The sequence below is a fragment of the Nanorana parkeri genome, unplaced genomic scaffold (assembly GCF_000935625.1).
Source record: "Nanorana parkeri isolate BGI_ZX_2015 unplaced genomic scaffold, ASM93562v1 scaffold476, whole genome shotgun sequence".
In the NCBI taxonomy this organism is placed as follows: Eukaryota; Metazoa; Chordata; class Amphibia; order Anura; family Dicroglossidae; genus Nanorana; species Nanorana parkeri.
Genome location: NW_017306744.1, coordinates 29,408 through 45,892, shown reverse-complemented (window position 1 = coordinate 45,892; position 16,485 = coordinate 29,408). Strand labels below are relative to the sequence as shown.

The following is a 16,485-nucleotide window of genomic DNA, read 5'->3' as shown; positions in this document are numbered from 1 at the left end:
TTATGCATATAAGTTAGAAGGAGGAGGATGTTGTGTATCATTGCAGTAGAAGGAGAGGGTCGCCATAGCCCTGCAGATCTTTTATCATGAATGATGAGTAGCGAGATATCTGCTTATCCTTGTAGTACTCCGTCAAACATAGTCATCAGAGGACCCCTGTGAAGGAATGTGCCCCCGTTCAACTGCTGCTCAGGGCAGATAGCTAGCTGTGCTTCCACCTTTCTCACCTAGGCAAGAATGATGCCCTCAGCACAGCACTAAGCCTCCTGGGATACTCTCATTACACACCCCAGCAAGCTTCGAGGTAATCTGAAACACGCTTTGCACCTGCATCTGCATCATAGAGGGGGCTGGAAGATTCAGCTGGCTCCCGATGATGTAGGCTAAGAAAATGGCGGCGCAGGTCCCAGTGTATGGTGGATTAAAGCAAGACAATGCTGGATGTGTGAGTATTTCCTTTTTAAGGATAACCCAAGAAACTAGGTAAGATAGGCAGGATACAGGCACGCTTACAGCAGAGGTATACTCCGTCACTGCTTCTGCAGGGGAAGGAACATGTTTCAGAGTGAATCTCTTGTTCAGAAATCGCACAGACCACAGCACAGAGGTTTTATAATAAAAACATTGAAAGTGCTGCACCTCAGTGACACTGGACATAAACAAAGATTTGTTTATTGTGTTATCTGATGATGTCAGTGTCCCTGACAGGCGCGGTCACAGCAGAGGGGATGGGAGTAACAGGAACACCCACAAATCGGGCTGCTGGCAGGAGAGGAGCTGACAGGCAACATTGGGAGGGACAGAGAATGGACTTTCTTCAGCTTTTTTGAATCAACCAAAGATATGTACTTCTACATTTAAAGTGACACTAAACTCAGGAGTTAAATCTTAACGGTGCATTCAATTCCCTTAACCTCCCTGGCGGTCTGATTATTTCCTTTTTTTTTTTTTTCTTTTAAATTTCCTGCCGGTTCCGCCCCCCTGCGACGCGGACGCTCGCAAGGGACGGAACCAGGAAGATGGATGCCGGCATCGGCCGGAGGACACAGCGGGGATAAGATAAGTAACGCGCTGTGTAATCCCGAGTGTGGTTTGGGGTTACCGCTTTTGGTAATGAAAATTACCCCGAGCCACACTCTGGATTACCGCCAGGGAGGTTAACTGTTAACAAAAATGTATCTTATTTATGTATCACTCAGCTATAGATCCTCAAATCATCTCTGACTTTGTGCTGACCCTGTCCTTCCTTCTGGAGGGTGGCTACATTTGTTCTCCATGGTCCCTGTGTGTTTTCTAAAGTAGTCACCTTTCCAAGCTCACTCCCGTCATAGACTACAATCGCAATACAAATTCGTAAACTAAACATGAGATTGTAGTCCATAACAGGAGTGAGCTTGGAGTGGTGGCTACTTTACAACACACACAGGGACCATGGAGAACAAATGTAGCCACCCTCCAGAAGGAAGGACAGGGTCAGCACAAAGTCAGAGATGATTTGAGGATCTATAGCTGAGTGATACATAAATAAGATACATTTTTGTTAAAGGTTAAGGTGCATTTTTAAGATTTAACTCCTGAGTTTAGTGTCACTTTTAACTCTAACAGCTTATTTAACTGCCAGTCCAAATGGTATTAGGAGGGAATGGAAGAAGCACTGTGCATGTCACGGTACTGGTGAAACAGGAGGTAAAGAAGGTTGCTTGCTGCTCATCATCATTTCAATATTACAATGTAGGGGAACAGTTAGGGTATGCTACTCACCTGCCCTGCAAGTGACAGTGGGAAAGGTTCCCAGCCCCCACCCCAATCACATCTAGTATAAATGGGCCCCTAAGTCTCAGAGGGCCCTTATGGAGCGGCACAGTCTGGCCAAATGGAATGTCTGCCCAGGCACCAGCACCTTCAACAGTCTTTCGCTGCATTTTGTGTAATAAACAGATCTAGATGGAGGAAAGGAAACTAGTGATTAACTGATAATTGTGGATGGGATCCATTCAGAAGAGTAGAGAAGTACACCTCCTGTCTCCTTCCATGCTGCCGCTGCCACTGTTGTGACAGTAAGACTTTGTGGTTTGGGGACTCCAGTGTAAAAACGGTACCCCCCATATATTTTTTTGTGTGGGATCCCTCCTAAAATCCATACCAGACCCCTATTCAGCATAAGGGTCTGGTATGGACTTTGAGGGGGGGGTGGGCGGCATGTGCCATTTTTTACATTTATGTTTTTTAAAGGGTGCCATGACTGCAAAAATGTTGAGAAACACTGGTGTAAAAGAACAGACCACACATGCTGAAATCTCATTGCACAATATCCGGAGTTTAGAAATCTAAAGCTGTGTGGGCTCATATAAGACCTAGTGCAGGGGTCAGCAACCTTAAACACTCAAAGAACCATTTGGACCCATTTCCCGCAGAAAAGAAAACACCGGGAGCCACAAAACCCTTTTGACATCTAAAAAGAAGATAACAGTGCATATATCGCTTTTTACTTTTATGCTTTGTGTAGCATGTATATAGGTATATGTGGGCTTAGTAACGCTCTGGCAGAGCACACCATAGATCCTGCACAGCCCATCTGAGACTCTCTATGGTGGGCTCTGCAGGGCCTCAGGTGGGCTGGTCGCCGGGGTCCCTTTACTTCCTCCCAACTCCTCTTACCTGCTGGGGCCTGGCCTCCTCCACCCCCTCCCATCACCTCTGCCATGCCACCCCAGGTACAGCTGATACTCATGTAAGAGGCTGCCCAGACCCCTCACATGGGTACTGGCTGTACCCCCCTGATGGCGGTTTTCTATCAAAGTTTGTGACTACGTCACAATGTGTGACCGGTCACGTGGTCACACATTTTAACGTAATCTCACCCAGTTTTTTAGCAGTTAGGGACGCGGCTGGGAAAAGAGGTGAGTCACAGGACTTGCCTGCTTGCTAAGAAGCCCGTCGGCAGTGCGGGGGCCCCGGGACCCTGCACTGCCTCATATTCCACCGGGGGGTGCCCAGGACCTGACCTCACTGGGCTCCCCACAACCTCAGGCCCCGAGGCCCCGGTCGTAGTTCCGCCCCTGGACAGGGAGCCGCAGCAGAGGGATAAAAGAGCCACATGCGGCTCCGGAGACGTGGGTTGCTGACCCCTGACCTAGGGTATGCTGAAAGTCTTCATGATGTTTTTTGAAACATTGATTTAATACATTGTAACTTTGTTTTGTGGGAGGTTGCAAATCACACAAGTGGGCTACATGACCAGTCGTAGTCCTCAGCACATAGTGGTGCCGACATTTACTTTGTCGACTTTGAAATGTGTATTAACCTCACTACGCACATCTCATCTAGGTTCAGTGGTACAAAAATGAAAATATCTTACAATAAAATGTGCGAGGGCCTAAACAGGTAATTTAGGTTGTAACTCTGGACCAGTGATGGCGAACCTTGGCACTCCAGCTGTTTTGGAACTACAAGTCCCATGAGGCATTGCAAGGCTCTGACAGCTACAGACATAACTCCCAGAGGCAGATGCATGTTGGGATATGTAGTTTTGGCACAGCTGGAGTGCCAAGGTTCGCCACCACTGCTCTAGACGGATGCCTTCTGAGTTAGATCAGCATGGAGATGGGTGTGACATATGTGACATCGCTGTCTGTTCTGATTTTCCTTCCATGGACCCATGTAACCATTATGGGTGGCCAGATGTCTGCCTATATCTGGTCAGATCAGTAAAAGCAAACCTGGATGCAAACTTTTTGTGTTTGGTCCAACAGACGGCCTACATCCAGCATCCCATAGTGATGTATTGCAGTCTGTTTTTGATCTGTGCAATCATTGGTCAAAAACAGATGCAATAATCGTGTGAAAGGGTGTTAATAATGCCCCAGTTAAATCAATCAGTGTTTCATACAACCGCATCCAAATTGTATGAATACATCTGAACCTGACCTGTAATATGTCTTTGTATCTAAACTGGGTAGATTGTTTAATCCTATTGTAACATGTGTGGTCGGTATTGAACTGTACCGCAATTGCTAAGCTCAGGCTTTAAACATTAAAATCTAAAGTAAATAAACTCCCCAATTCCATGTTACTGGTTCAAAGAACAGACACATATTTGTTATTAATCCAGAGTAATATTTTATTAATGCAGGGCCTTGTCACCCTTAGCAGTCAATTTTTAGTTAATAAGTTTGTTGAAAAATGACCTGATCAGCTGCCAGGATATAATCGCCGTGTCTATTCAATAAACTGATTTTTTTAACACTTGGCTTTTTCATACATTTGCAAACCACATTTTACTTGAAAAAAACCAGATCACTATGTAACTATTTTCTCCTTTTGTTGTTGTTTGTTGCAAAGGTGGAATGTCACGGTACCCACTCTGATTACAGCCTTTATTAATATACTCCTGGATGATCCTTTTTGATGTCCATGAAAGTTGTCATCAACATGGCAAAAGACGGGCAAGGAATCACTGAGATTGATCAAGAGAAATATGATGCTGATGAGAATGTCAAAATTATCTGTCTGGGAGACAGCGCAGTTGGAAAGTCAAAGTAAGTGGTGCCTGTCACCATGTGAAAGTAACAAACATGCAGCCTTCTAAAATAAAGAGTTCTTATTCTTACAATGGACCTGTGTTTCCCCATACTGTGCAAAGTAACAGCCCTACTTTACTGTATGGAGTGTAGGGTAAATGTACTTTTCCTCATGACCTGGCAGAAGAAGAGTGGTGAGTACACATACCATATGCATCATAGAGTAATGTGGATGGGCAAAGTACAAGTTCACGGTAGGTTTTTACTCCTAAGTGTACTGTAGAACATAGCAGCCTATTAGAAAGAATCTGTTCTTGGTCTCAGTGCAGCAGAGTGAATTCTAAATTAATATGGTTTACTGAACCTAAGAATTAGTACTTTATAAAAAAAATCTGTCCTAAATAAGGCCATTTAGCATGTAATTGGTGTCTTTACCATATGCTTATTTACAAGAATAGTTGAAAGGGGTTTTTATTTTTAATTAAAGGGAAGTATGGGGAGAGAAAATTATAATCTTCCCAAGATTTACAGTTGGCGTATGACACTGCAGCTGTCACACACCGGCTTTATACCAAGAACTAAGCAATCGTGTGACTGCTGATCGCTCAGCTCATGCTCTTCTCCCTGCAGGGATTCCCCCATCCCCTTTCTGGTCCTCAAGCGCTCACTGAAGGGACAGATAGGGGTGGGGACAGGCACAGTTGGCTCTGGCTCTAGAGAGGCAATCATGCAGCGGGGTGGATCCAGACAATATTGTCAGGATCCCTCCCGGCTGCAGAGCGGCTCTGCACTGTCCACATATAGCCGGCAGTAGCCTGCTATTTGATGACTTTGGATCACAGCAGTACATTAATAAATATTCTCATGTGACCCAAAAGAGAAATAAAGCCAAAAAAGTTTGGCTTTAGTTCAAAACTCATCTCTTCAGGGAAACCTATCCCAACTCAACCTAACCATTCAACCATCATGTTCTCAAACACTTCATCCCCACACAGCTACCTCCTCATGTATCACTTGCCCCTCCCTCCCTGTAAGCCCACATGGCCAGGGCCCTCCTTACCATCTTCTCTTGAATTGTATTGCAATTGTCATGTCTTCCTTATATTGTAAAGCGCTGCGCAAACTGCTGGCGCTATATAAATCCTGTATAATAATAATAATAACAGGAAGGTGAAGAATTATTTATTGGGAGGTAGGGGTTATTTAACACTGACTTCCTAAACTATCCCAACTACCTTGAAACTCAGTCCAGTTGCACTGGAGGGTTAAAACTTGTATGCTGAGAACAAAGCTGACACTGTTGTCTATGGAAACCTGTTGATCATTTTTCTGGCAGTCTTTTATGATGGCTTGCTCTTCCAGCAAAAAAAAAAGCAGATCCCATGCTGATATACTAATTAATGTGTAATACTGGCTATAGCAAGACAAAGTGACGAGAAAAGGTATTGACTTGGTTTCTCTTTTCCCAATGATGATCTTTGAAAATGCATGTAAAATGCTAATGCTTGTTAATTGCTGCCTATGGAGCATGAAATGGTCTTAAAATGCAGCATACGGCATTTTCTCACAACCTACTGCTTGGTATGAATGGGGCCACTTGAATATAGCAATGTATTTTTATCTGTACATTAATTTTGCCTACTTTTGTGAATTTCAACAAAATGTGTGGAACAAGACTGAGCCCTTAAATTGGCACCCAGAGCAGGCACCTACCCCTGTTTTCAGGGATCTCAAAAAGCTCTATGAAAAATCAGAATGGAGTAAGGGGCAGGCTTAGTTCCAAAATCAAAGACGTTGAAGCTTCCATTACAAAGTTCATCCTAGAATTGGTGTTCCCCAAGCACACAAAGAAAGGTTTTCCACTGAATGAAGGTAATAGTAGGTGCTTTGCTCTTAGGCTGGAGTTTAGAATCATTAAGCTGAAATAAAATATAAGATCTTAATGCTGAAAGGCAGTAATGCTAACCTTTTAGCAGTTACACTCGGATCCCAGGGGCGTGCTTTATTTAACCAGCATAAGCTTTGCAGAAAATGCCTTTACAGGAGTAGAAGAGAGAGAGAGAGAACATCTTGTTGAACAGTATAATCTCTTAATTGGGTTCATTTCTATTACAGGTTAATGGAACGATTCCTTATGGATGGATTGTATCCTTAATATTTATTCTCAGCCCAATCACTCTCATGCAAGTTTGATATGCTGTTTTGTGTACCTGCTAATAAGTATGTTGTGTGCTCAGATCAGAGGTAATAATGTCTGTAAATAATATAAGCTGAAACATTTGTGGTTGTGCAGAAGGGGGTTTTAATAACATAATCAGAACAGAATTATAATGATTATAATAAATGTTGTATATAGATGTGTTGAAATTTTCTAACACACAGCTCGCGTCCCATTTACTAGTGCCATAAGAGAAAACTGCCAACTGCAATTGTGTTGCTTTCAGTGGCATCTTACATATATTGTTATGCATAGCAAAGTCCCCTAAATACCAAATATCCCAGTTATTTTACCAGTGTGTATACTTAGGAAAATCATTGTGAATGTTATTAGCACCTCATTAACATAAAGCATATAATGTGCTTTTCTTGTTTTGGGATATAGTAAAGCTTTTAAGCAATAAAACACTTTAAAAAACGTATTAACAAAAATGACCCTAAACCAATTCACCTCTCACCATAGATTGCGAGGTCTTTGTACAACCTCTCACCTCTCTTCCCTATGATTGTGTTACATAAACAAATTGCCTGCTTTAAAGGTAGCATGGTATGGGCCTGGTGATTGACAGGCCTAAGTAAACAGTAGAAATAGAAATGGACACTGATGAATGAAAAGCACATCTCTTGACATAATGGTAACATTGTACAATCTTCTGAACCTTCTTAGCCTTGTTAAAAAGATTGCTAGGAATTTTGTGTTGATTTGATGCAAGGTTTTGGGTTAGAAGACAAATATGACTGGTATGAGAGGTGCAGAATTATGCGAGACACACACCCCAGACAGAGAGCACCTTTTGTCATTTATCTATTGGTAGATTGGAGGGTGGGGGGGACACATTTATGGGTAAATATGTAAAGGCAATTAAGTGAAAATAACCCCAGTTAAGGAGTAGCTGTATATAATTGGTATAAAAAAATAGGGAGGTATTAAACTACTTTAGGTTTTGTTTTTTGTTGAACCTTAACCTGTTCTAGTCGTCCACAACAGCTCTCAACCTTTGCTCTGACACTCTATAAATATACTACAACTGTAGATGGCAAGACTGTCCTTGTAGGTAAGTGCTAATTAACTCATCCCTACAAATCATTTAGCTAAAGTTATGTATCAGCTGTTACATTAAATCGGAACTCCAGGCAAACAACGGAATGTAAAATTGAAATACATACTGTATATGTGAACTGTTTTTCCTCTTAAGTGTTTGTAATTGTGTTCAGTTTGTCTTGTGATTCACATAAACTTGCCACTTTAAATCAGGTTCAGCATGGTTCTCCTTTGTAAATCAGATCCAGGAAATATGGATGTCACTTGTTTGTTTTGTATAGTGTCCAAGACTAGCTAAATGACTACAAATCATGGCAGGTAAAGGTATTCACATATACAGTATGTATTACAACTCTGTGTTTAACCCATTGTCACTGACACCCGCCAGCCCATCAAGGGTTTCTGAATGAGGGGAGTCGCAGGTGGGCTTCCTGATCATGTGATCACTGTAATTAACTATCACAGTAGTTACATGATCAGGAACTGACTCCCTGTCGTAAACTGTGATAGAGAGCTGTCTAGGACAACTTGGTCACTGTGCTGGGAGTGCCAAGTGAGTGTCCTCTCAGCACAAAACAGTGGAGGCAAATGAGCGCATATATGCACCAGCTTGGCATTAAAGCCCATGCGCCGTGCTGTCTCATATGCGTTACACCAGTGGAAAGTCATTAAAGGAGAACTATGGGGTTAAGGCTTTTCCCCATAGTTCTCCTTAGGGTAAAGGGAGGACACAAACTAGCGTCCTCCCGTCACCCTAGGCTCAGTATACCGCGAGCTGTAGCTGGCGGTATACTGAGACGCCGCAGCTGAAGCGGATCCCGACAATTATGTCTGGATCCACCCAGCTGCGTGACTGACAGCTGGCTCTGCCTATCTAGACGCAGAGCCAGCTGTACCCTCCCCCGTCCGTTCGGGGAGGGGGGAATCCAGCCCCTCCCCTGTCACGGCAGAGAGCTGTGACAGGATCGAGAGGTGAGCGAACGCCGGTATGTGTTCGCTCACCTCCCGATCTACTGAGCCGACCTGTGACAGTCTCATTGTCACAGGTCGGCTAGAACTATGAGGTGAGTGAAAAGCACTCACCTCATAGTTCTCCTTTAATGCTTTTGCTGAGTTCCATTCTAAGTATATTTTAGTTTCTAAAAATGTCCTTCTTGCTAAACTGAATGATTCACAAGGCAACCCTTGCCCAGGGCCCGATGGTGATCTAGTAGGCCCAGCTGCAAGCTTTGTGCCTCTAAATTAAAACTGGGAATATGGCATTTGGTCAGAGCAAAGCGCCTGCTTGTGACTTCAAACGGGTGGATGCACTTGTAGGCAATTTGTGTCTGATGGTGCCAGCTATGCCAGTACAGACCATGCAAACTGGGCAGCTTCTCTGTGTCTATTGCAGTCCTTATCAATGTTAATCAAAGGCACGGTGTGGGGGTGGAAGGCAAAGTTGCTACCTTGCCTAGGGCCTCATTCTGCCTTAATCCATTTCTACTTCCATGTATTCTTTTATTTCAGACTTCTGGGATACAGCAGGGCAAGAAAGATTCCAAAGCATGCATGCTTCCTATTATCACAAAGCACATGCCTGTATCATGGTAAGCTTCACACAAGTCAACAGGCTGAAGAGAAGGCTTGACACCTAAAAGGACAAAAACAAGACAAAATGTATAAACTTTAAAATATAAATTATGAATCTTTTAATCTTTTCATGTCCAGGGGTAATCAAAACAGTGACCAGACGCAATGCTGAAGTTTTACTATGTGCCAGTTTACAGTATTTTTTAAACCAATCTATGGACCAAAATAGTTTTGCGCCATTTTTTTTCATTTGGCAATTGGTTTTTAATATGTTTTATAATAAGCAGAGAAATGGACAAAAATCAGAACAAATGCTGTTCTTTTAATGTGTAACATATTTTGCACAATTAATGCTATTCCAAATATTTTCACTAATTTATTTTCTTCTATTTATATAATTGTTCAGCGCTAAGCACTTCTAGGTTTGATCAACTCGGGTAAAGTAGAATTCAGTGATCTCCTCCCACTCTCTATCCTGACTCTCCTTCAAAAATTCCAGGATCACAGATTAGGTAGCTGAGTCCAGGGACCAGGAGAGGGGGAACTGGAAGGGAAGCAATGCCTGCTGGTAGAAGTGATTGGGTGGCTTTACAGCCGCCCAATCATTTGTACATAAGTGACTGAACCTGGCATGGGACACAAAAAAAAAAAAAAGAAATTTGTAGTTGCAGGCTTGTTTCAGCTGTTGACAGGAGTAAAAGGGTTTATGAGTTAGATGAATTGAGTGTGGTTACCAACCCAGTCTCTGAGTTACCCTGTTGGCACTGGGGAAAAAAAAGACTTCTGGAGATGAGAACGATCTCGGTAGTTTGCAGCTACATAGAAAAAGGACTTAAATGTCATCTGAAAACTGGGACCTGCCTGGGAGAACATTAACTTTCAAGTGGGGATGTTAACAAGAAGTTAAGGTTCCATGTGGTCTACTGTTTTAATTCATGCCCCCAAATCATCATTTTATTTCCTCTTTCAGATATGAGGTGGACTAGAGAGCTATGCTTGTACAGAACATATGACATGCCTTACATTGCATTTTTGTTGTTGCTCAAGTCATTTTATTTATACATAGGTATTTGATGTACAAAGGAAAATTACGTACAAGAATCTTACCAGTTGGTACCAGGAGCTGCGGGAGTACAGACCAGAGATTCCTTGTATTGTTGTGGCAAACAAGATTGATGGTGAGTTCATATTTTGTAAAGTAACATGTCTATTCTCACTTCCGGATTATGTCTATCTGTACTGAGCACATAATGCATGTCTCCTGTCTTCTACATTGTTACTAGTAATATATCATCACTGTCACTTATTTGTTTTCTAGCCGATCTTCGTGTGACTCAGAAAGGATTTAACTTTGCGAAGAAGCACAACCTGCCATTCTACTTTGTGTCTGCTGCAGATGGTACCAATGTGGTAAAGGTAATGTTTATTTACTGTTGAAATTTGCTGCTCTTAGGTCATTAAAGATGTGTGTACCTGTGTGATCAGTAAGGGTCTGAGCCTGATCTCTATTGGGTTTACCTCAGGACAAGAGAAGCAGCACTGACATTTCTCACAGTGTTCCTTTGACCATGTGAGCATTGTGACTGATTGCATACACAGGTATTTTGTTTCACAGCAATAATTAGGTCGACAGTGTATGTACTTGCATTTGGTTTGTATTTTGCACTACTCGATCATGTGACACTTACATGATACTGCACACAGGTGGGCCCTATTCAACTAATTATGTGACCTGTGAAAGTGATTTGCTAACATCATAGGTTATTTGGAGGATATTTTTCAGTATTTGCAAACATTTGAGACCTATTTTGTTTTTTTGGGTTTTTTAAAAATTATGTTTTGGTCTATTTTGTATAGATCAGTGACAAACCTATCAGTCAAATCCATTTTAATGTCATGTTTTAACATTATATCCCCTGTCCTGGATAATATTAGGCATGAGAGTGGCAACTCTGGTCTAAATTCAGGAGCAGTGCAGTATAGTGTCCACCCTACCTCAGGGAGCTGCATTAGGTGGATTTTACTGACAGGCTCAATGGGTATTTGTGAGACTTTGCAGGGGGGGACTACGAGGATAACTGTAGATGCAGTTATGCTTAAGTGCTGCAGCACTTATTTTATTTTTTTATGGGAGGTTATAGTTCTACTTTTAATGCATGAAAAGAATCTATTAAGTTTACCAGGAAAAGCATGACTTTTATATATGTGTTGGAGAATAGTACTTCTACAATCAAACATCATGTTTTGTTCATCTCTATATAAAACTGAAGTTATTTTGTTTGCTATGGATATTTACATTTGTATAATTGCCTTTCACTTATTTAAAGGAAAGTGAATGGGCTGCCATTGTTGAGTTTATTCTGAAATTACTAGTTCAGATAACAGTTAGGCAACTGGCTACCTCCATGTGTTATCACCGGGTTTTCTAAATATAGAGATTTGTAGACCGACCGCTGGAGGGGAGTGCTGAGGGGCTCTTTGTCAAAAACTGTTGACATAAGAGAAGTCACACGCAGAGTGTTACGTAAGTTATGCACGAGTAGATTTTCAAACGTTTGTATGAAAAATCCTGTCGGAACATTCAACATTGCCATCAGAGACTTGGCAATTGTCTTTTTGAATCTTGTCTTGATTTTCGTTTTCATTGAACATTAGATTTTGGAATGAATAGAGTTCCCTGAACAAAAAACATCCAACAATTTTCTAACAAGCTCCTTCGAATATTTTCTTCACTGTGGCCGAAATCTAAAATCGATCAACGATTCGAAAGTCAAACGAATGTTCCAAAATAGATTTCATTCATTCTAAATTCTAACCATGTATACCCTGTTTTATTTTCTCTCACTTGTCTGACTTATACACTTGCCTTGAGAGCATTAAAGCTACTACCACTATGTAGCGCTGAAGAGCAGGAAGCAAAACCTGTATATGTAATGGAAAAATGTCTACCTTCATGGATATTATATTCTTAAATTTACCCACAGAGGCAAACTGATCTCTTTTTCTTGGTTATTTAACAAAAAAGGTCTATGCCTTCCCTAAATGCATGCTATTGGAGTTCATCACCTGCACTGATGAGTTTAACACAAATAGTGTGGTGATAATAATATCAGTGTTCAATTAATAAAGTCCACTTCTGGCAGTTATTAAATGGATTGTTCCACAAAGCTGCTCTTCTTGCCAGTCTCGGGAGTGGTCTTGTCACCTCCCCTCTGGCTGACATGATAAGTTACAATGCAGGGCCAGTGGCCACCACTGCTACAGTATTATACGCGGTGATGTAGGAGTGTCTGCCAAGATTCTGAGGAGGGAGAGAAAAGGACCGTAGCTCAGGCTGCCATGGGACTATTGACTAAGGTATGTTTTAAGGTGCCCATACACCTGCCGATTATCGTTCGATACTCGCGGGTGATCCCCGCGATCGTACGATAATCGGCAGGTGTATGGGCAGTGTGCGACCGCTTCTACTGTAAGGTCGCACGACTTTCGTCTTCAGAGCACGCAGGAAAACCTGCCGAAAATCATAAGATTTTCGGCGGGTTGGTGGCGTGCTCGAAAGACGAATGTTGCACTGCCTGCTCAGCACTTCAAACATCGGAAGCTCTCCCCTCTGCGGGGAGGGCTTGCGATGATCGCAAGTACGATCTGCCTGTCCAAGATGGGCAAACCGTACGAAATTTTAATCACCTTACAATCATCGCAGAATGAAAGTCGTGCGATGGTTGGAAGGTGTATGGGCAGCTTTACCCTGTTGGACCATCTTGCCGAAACGAGCATTAAATCCTTACCAGCCCGGGGGGGGGGGGGAGAGACACAATTTTCACGATTTAACAACTGCATTTCTAAATGAACTCTCTGTATGTACAACTTATTTACTGCTTTTCATTTTAGTTGTTTACAGATGCCATCAAACTTGCTGTATCTTACAAACAGAACTCACAAGATTTCTTAGATGAAGTGATGCGGGAACTGGAGGTAATGGTGATGCCACAGGAGTCATATGTGTATTATTTTGGTAAAATATAAAAGACTGGGTCACGTCGGATAAATAGACACCAGACATGTCAAGCCTTAAAATTGTGCGCGCCCGCAAAATCGCCAAAAAAAAAACCATACCCAAAATTGACCACAGGCGACGTTTTACCGCTCATCAGTTTAGTGTTATCAGTGAATAATGGCCCTAAAATTATTGCTCTCACTCGACATTCGAGGCAATATCTTACATGTGCGGTGTAATGGGCGCAATTGTCATTTTTGCACGTATTCGCACCCGACACATGTTGGCATGCGTGTATGGGTGGGGGGGTCTTTGTCTTTTTTTAAATCTTTTTTTTTTTTAATTTTTCAAGTGCGACTTTTTTTTTTGCAATTTAAATGGGTTCTCCAAGACCCCTAATGTCTGAAGCTGGCGAGTGGCACAAGAATGCGGACGTGATGTAATATACATCACTTCCTGCATTCTGACAACGGAGAGGGGATGGAGGGAGATCGTGCACCGATCTGCCTCTGATCCCCTGTTGCAGAACCACCATGCTGGTCCCAGGCACAGCGGAGCTCAGGACCAGCGGAAGGGGGTCTTCAGACGGTGGGGGGGTTCACAGACCAGCACCTTATACAAGTGATCCGCCGACTCTAAAGCCGGCGGATTGCTCGTATGTAAACAGGCATTGCTGCCTGTTTTTACATGTGGGCAGTTTCCCAATCATGCGCAAGTGGGCGGGGCTAACAGGCCATCTTTAGACAGCCTGTCACATCCAGGGAGCTCCTGACCAGCCGTTCATTCACAATGGCCGGCCAGCAGGCGGTTAAAGCTGAAATCTAAGCAGATATACCCAAACATCATATAATCCAGTTATCCATCATATCAAGAAGTTTATTTTTACAGCTGCAGACCTTCTACACTTGCAGAAGTTTACCAAAACTTGTAAGGTCAGGAAGTAAAAGGAAAATCTCAGTGAGACACAGGCAACAAAAAATAAAGTGAAAGGTTTTAACTCTTCCCTACCCTATCCAAAAAAAGTTCTGGCTACACATACACTTTAAAATTACTCCCCAGAATTAGTTAATTCTGTAGATACTAAACAGTAGTTGGGCATACCAATGTAAAAGTGCATAAGATAAACAAATGCCCCTAGGTTATTACACCTTTTGTGTTAGAGTATACTGTTGTGTCTGTTGGATCTATATCGGAAATAAACTCTGATTTGGTATGTTGCATAATTGATTTTGCACTAAACATCTATTTCCTCACTGTTCTGTTCAGAACTTTGAGCTTGAGAAGCCCGAAGACCAATCTCATAATGAGGAGACTTCTGAAGACAACGACTTACAAAAAGCTGTGTGAGATGCTATCTAAAGAAGACTTGTGAATGCAGTGCTACAAATGTTCTATGACGTTGACCAGGACCACTACCTACCATGCTACCTGTCAAAGAAATGTAGTTTGTAAGGAACAAATCTCAGTAGCTTTTAAACTCATTATGAAACTAAGTAGAATGGAAGGCATTGAATTATCCTCAACTCTATTGTAAAGCTATTATGTGAGATTATTTGTTTCAGAGAATACATACCAAATGGTTTTTTTTACCCAGTTGGATGTCAAAACAGCAAGATATTACTCATGTGAATTTAAATGATGGAAAGGTCAAGCTTGTGACTTGTATAGCAAATGTTATTTTGTGGGCTTGTAAAGCAAGTATCAAATAGTGGAATGTTCTATGCCATGTCCATTTCTTCAATGGAAGAAAATGATGGACAACTTGAAACTGGACTTTTATAGACACACCGTAACTCAGCAGTACTCAAAACTCTAAAATACATTTTAAATTGTAAAATATCCACAATATATGGGCTGCCCATTTTAATTTTAGAGTTGGGAGAGTGGCAAATAGTTTTTTCTTACAGAGCCAGATGACCTGTAACGTCTCCCACAATGACATTTCTAGACTGGACATCTAGACCTTCAGCTATGCCTAATTAATGATGCACTGAAATGCAGCCTGAATGTGACCCTTTAAAATCTTGCAATTGAAGTACCAGTAGGGTAATGTCTGGGGAAAATGTTTGATAACCACACTTTGCCAAACCTACAAATTTCCCTAAACGCTTGTATCTCTTGTATTTTTTGTCATCCTACGCAAGGATCACATTTTTGTTAGCTTTTCTGCTTGATGTTTGAGTGTGGAGATTAGGTCATCCATGGTGTATCATTCCTGCACTTTCAAATACGATAGGGCTGGAACTAGGTGGGGGTTGCTTTCTGGCTGCATTGATCAAGTGAATTAGAAGAGAATACTTGTATCAATGCATCTAAACCACCTCTCTAAACATTAAGTAGGTTGCAGAATATTTACCTAGGTCAATATTTGTAAGTTTTTTTTATTTTTAATTGGCTCATGAAACAATGTTCCAAATGGGCTATACTCTGAACAATGCCAGAAAAGGTGAAGTATTGCACCTGTCTACCGTTGACAGCACCAGCATAAGGGGGAAGTTTGCAGGAAAGATCCTATGTAGGGTCAAGGGAACCCTGTAAAACATTTTGAAGCCTGATTACTGTATCCTATTTGACATAGAAGACATGTGGGCAAAGTGAAGAAAGTGTTCACATTGGACACCCAAAAATTAGGTTCCAAGGTCTCTCTCCCTTTCCTGCAGGTGGGGCAGAGTAGTTTGTTGAGAGTAATTGACTGGAGGTGGATTCAGTAGGCAATAAGAGAGGGATAGAGCATAACCTACGGCAGCATTTTCAAAAGGGGTAGTTGTGTTTGCTTTTTTCCTCAAGGGTTTGGGTAAAGAGAGAAGACAATTTTTTCACATTTTGGAATCCCATCCAAAGCCTGTATCTCTGGAATTGTCTTCAAATTTGCAGAGGATACAAATGTGTTTTACACTGGACTGCTGTCTGGACAATAGGGGATTTAGTGAAATGAGTTAACAAGGAAGGAGGGGTGCCCTGTTATAGAGAAGTACATTGAGATATGTGGAGCTTTTCGCAAGGGTCACTCTGTTTTTATGATAATTTGAAGGTTTACTCAAATGGTGTGATGTTGTCTCCCCTTAAGGCTAATCGGGCTTGGGAGCCAGAAGAGGCTCTGTAATGGTGGCTCTATTTGTCCTTATTCCAGTATGGTA

The 16,485-nt window shown here is 41.9% G+C and overlaps 1 protein-coding gene across 1 annotated transcript; it reads left to right on the top strand.

Annotated features, from left to right (window-relative positions):
- Positions 1 to 4,338: 4,338 nt before the first annotated feature.
- On the top strand, positions 4,339 to 14,750 carry LOC108790469 (rab-like protein 2A). The gene is made up of 8 exons (XM_018560735.1): positions 4,339 to 4,538; positions 6,636 to 6,665; positions 7,713 to 7,792; positions 9,289 to 9,368; positions 10,418 to 10,529; positions 10,670 to 10,767; positions 13,243 to 13,326; positions 14,615 to 14,750. The coding sequence occupies exons 1-8, from the start codon at positions 4,408 to 4,410 to the stop codon at positions 14,693 to 14,695; spliced, it is 696 nt and encodes a 231-aa protein (XP_018416237.1). The 5' UTR covers positions 4,339 to 4,407; the 3' UTR covers positions 14,696 to 14,750.
- Positions 14,751 to 16,485: the final 1,735 nt, after the last annotated feature.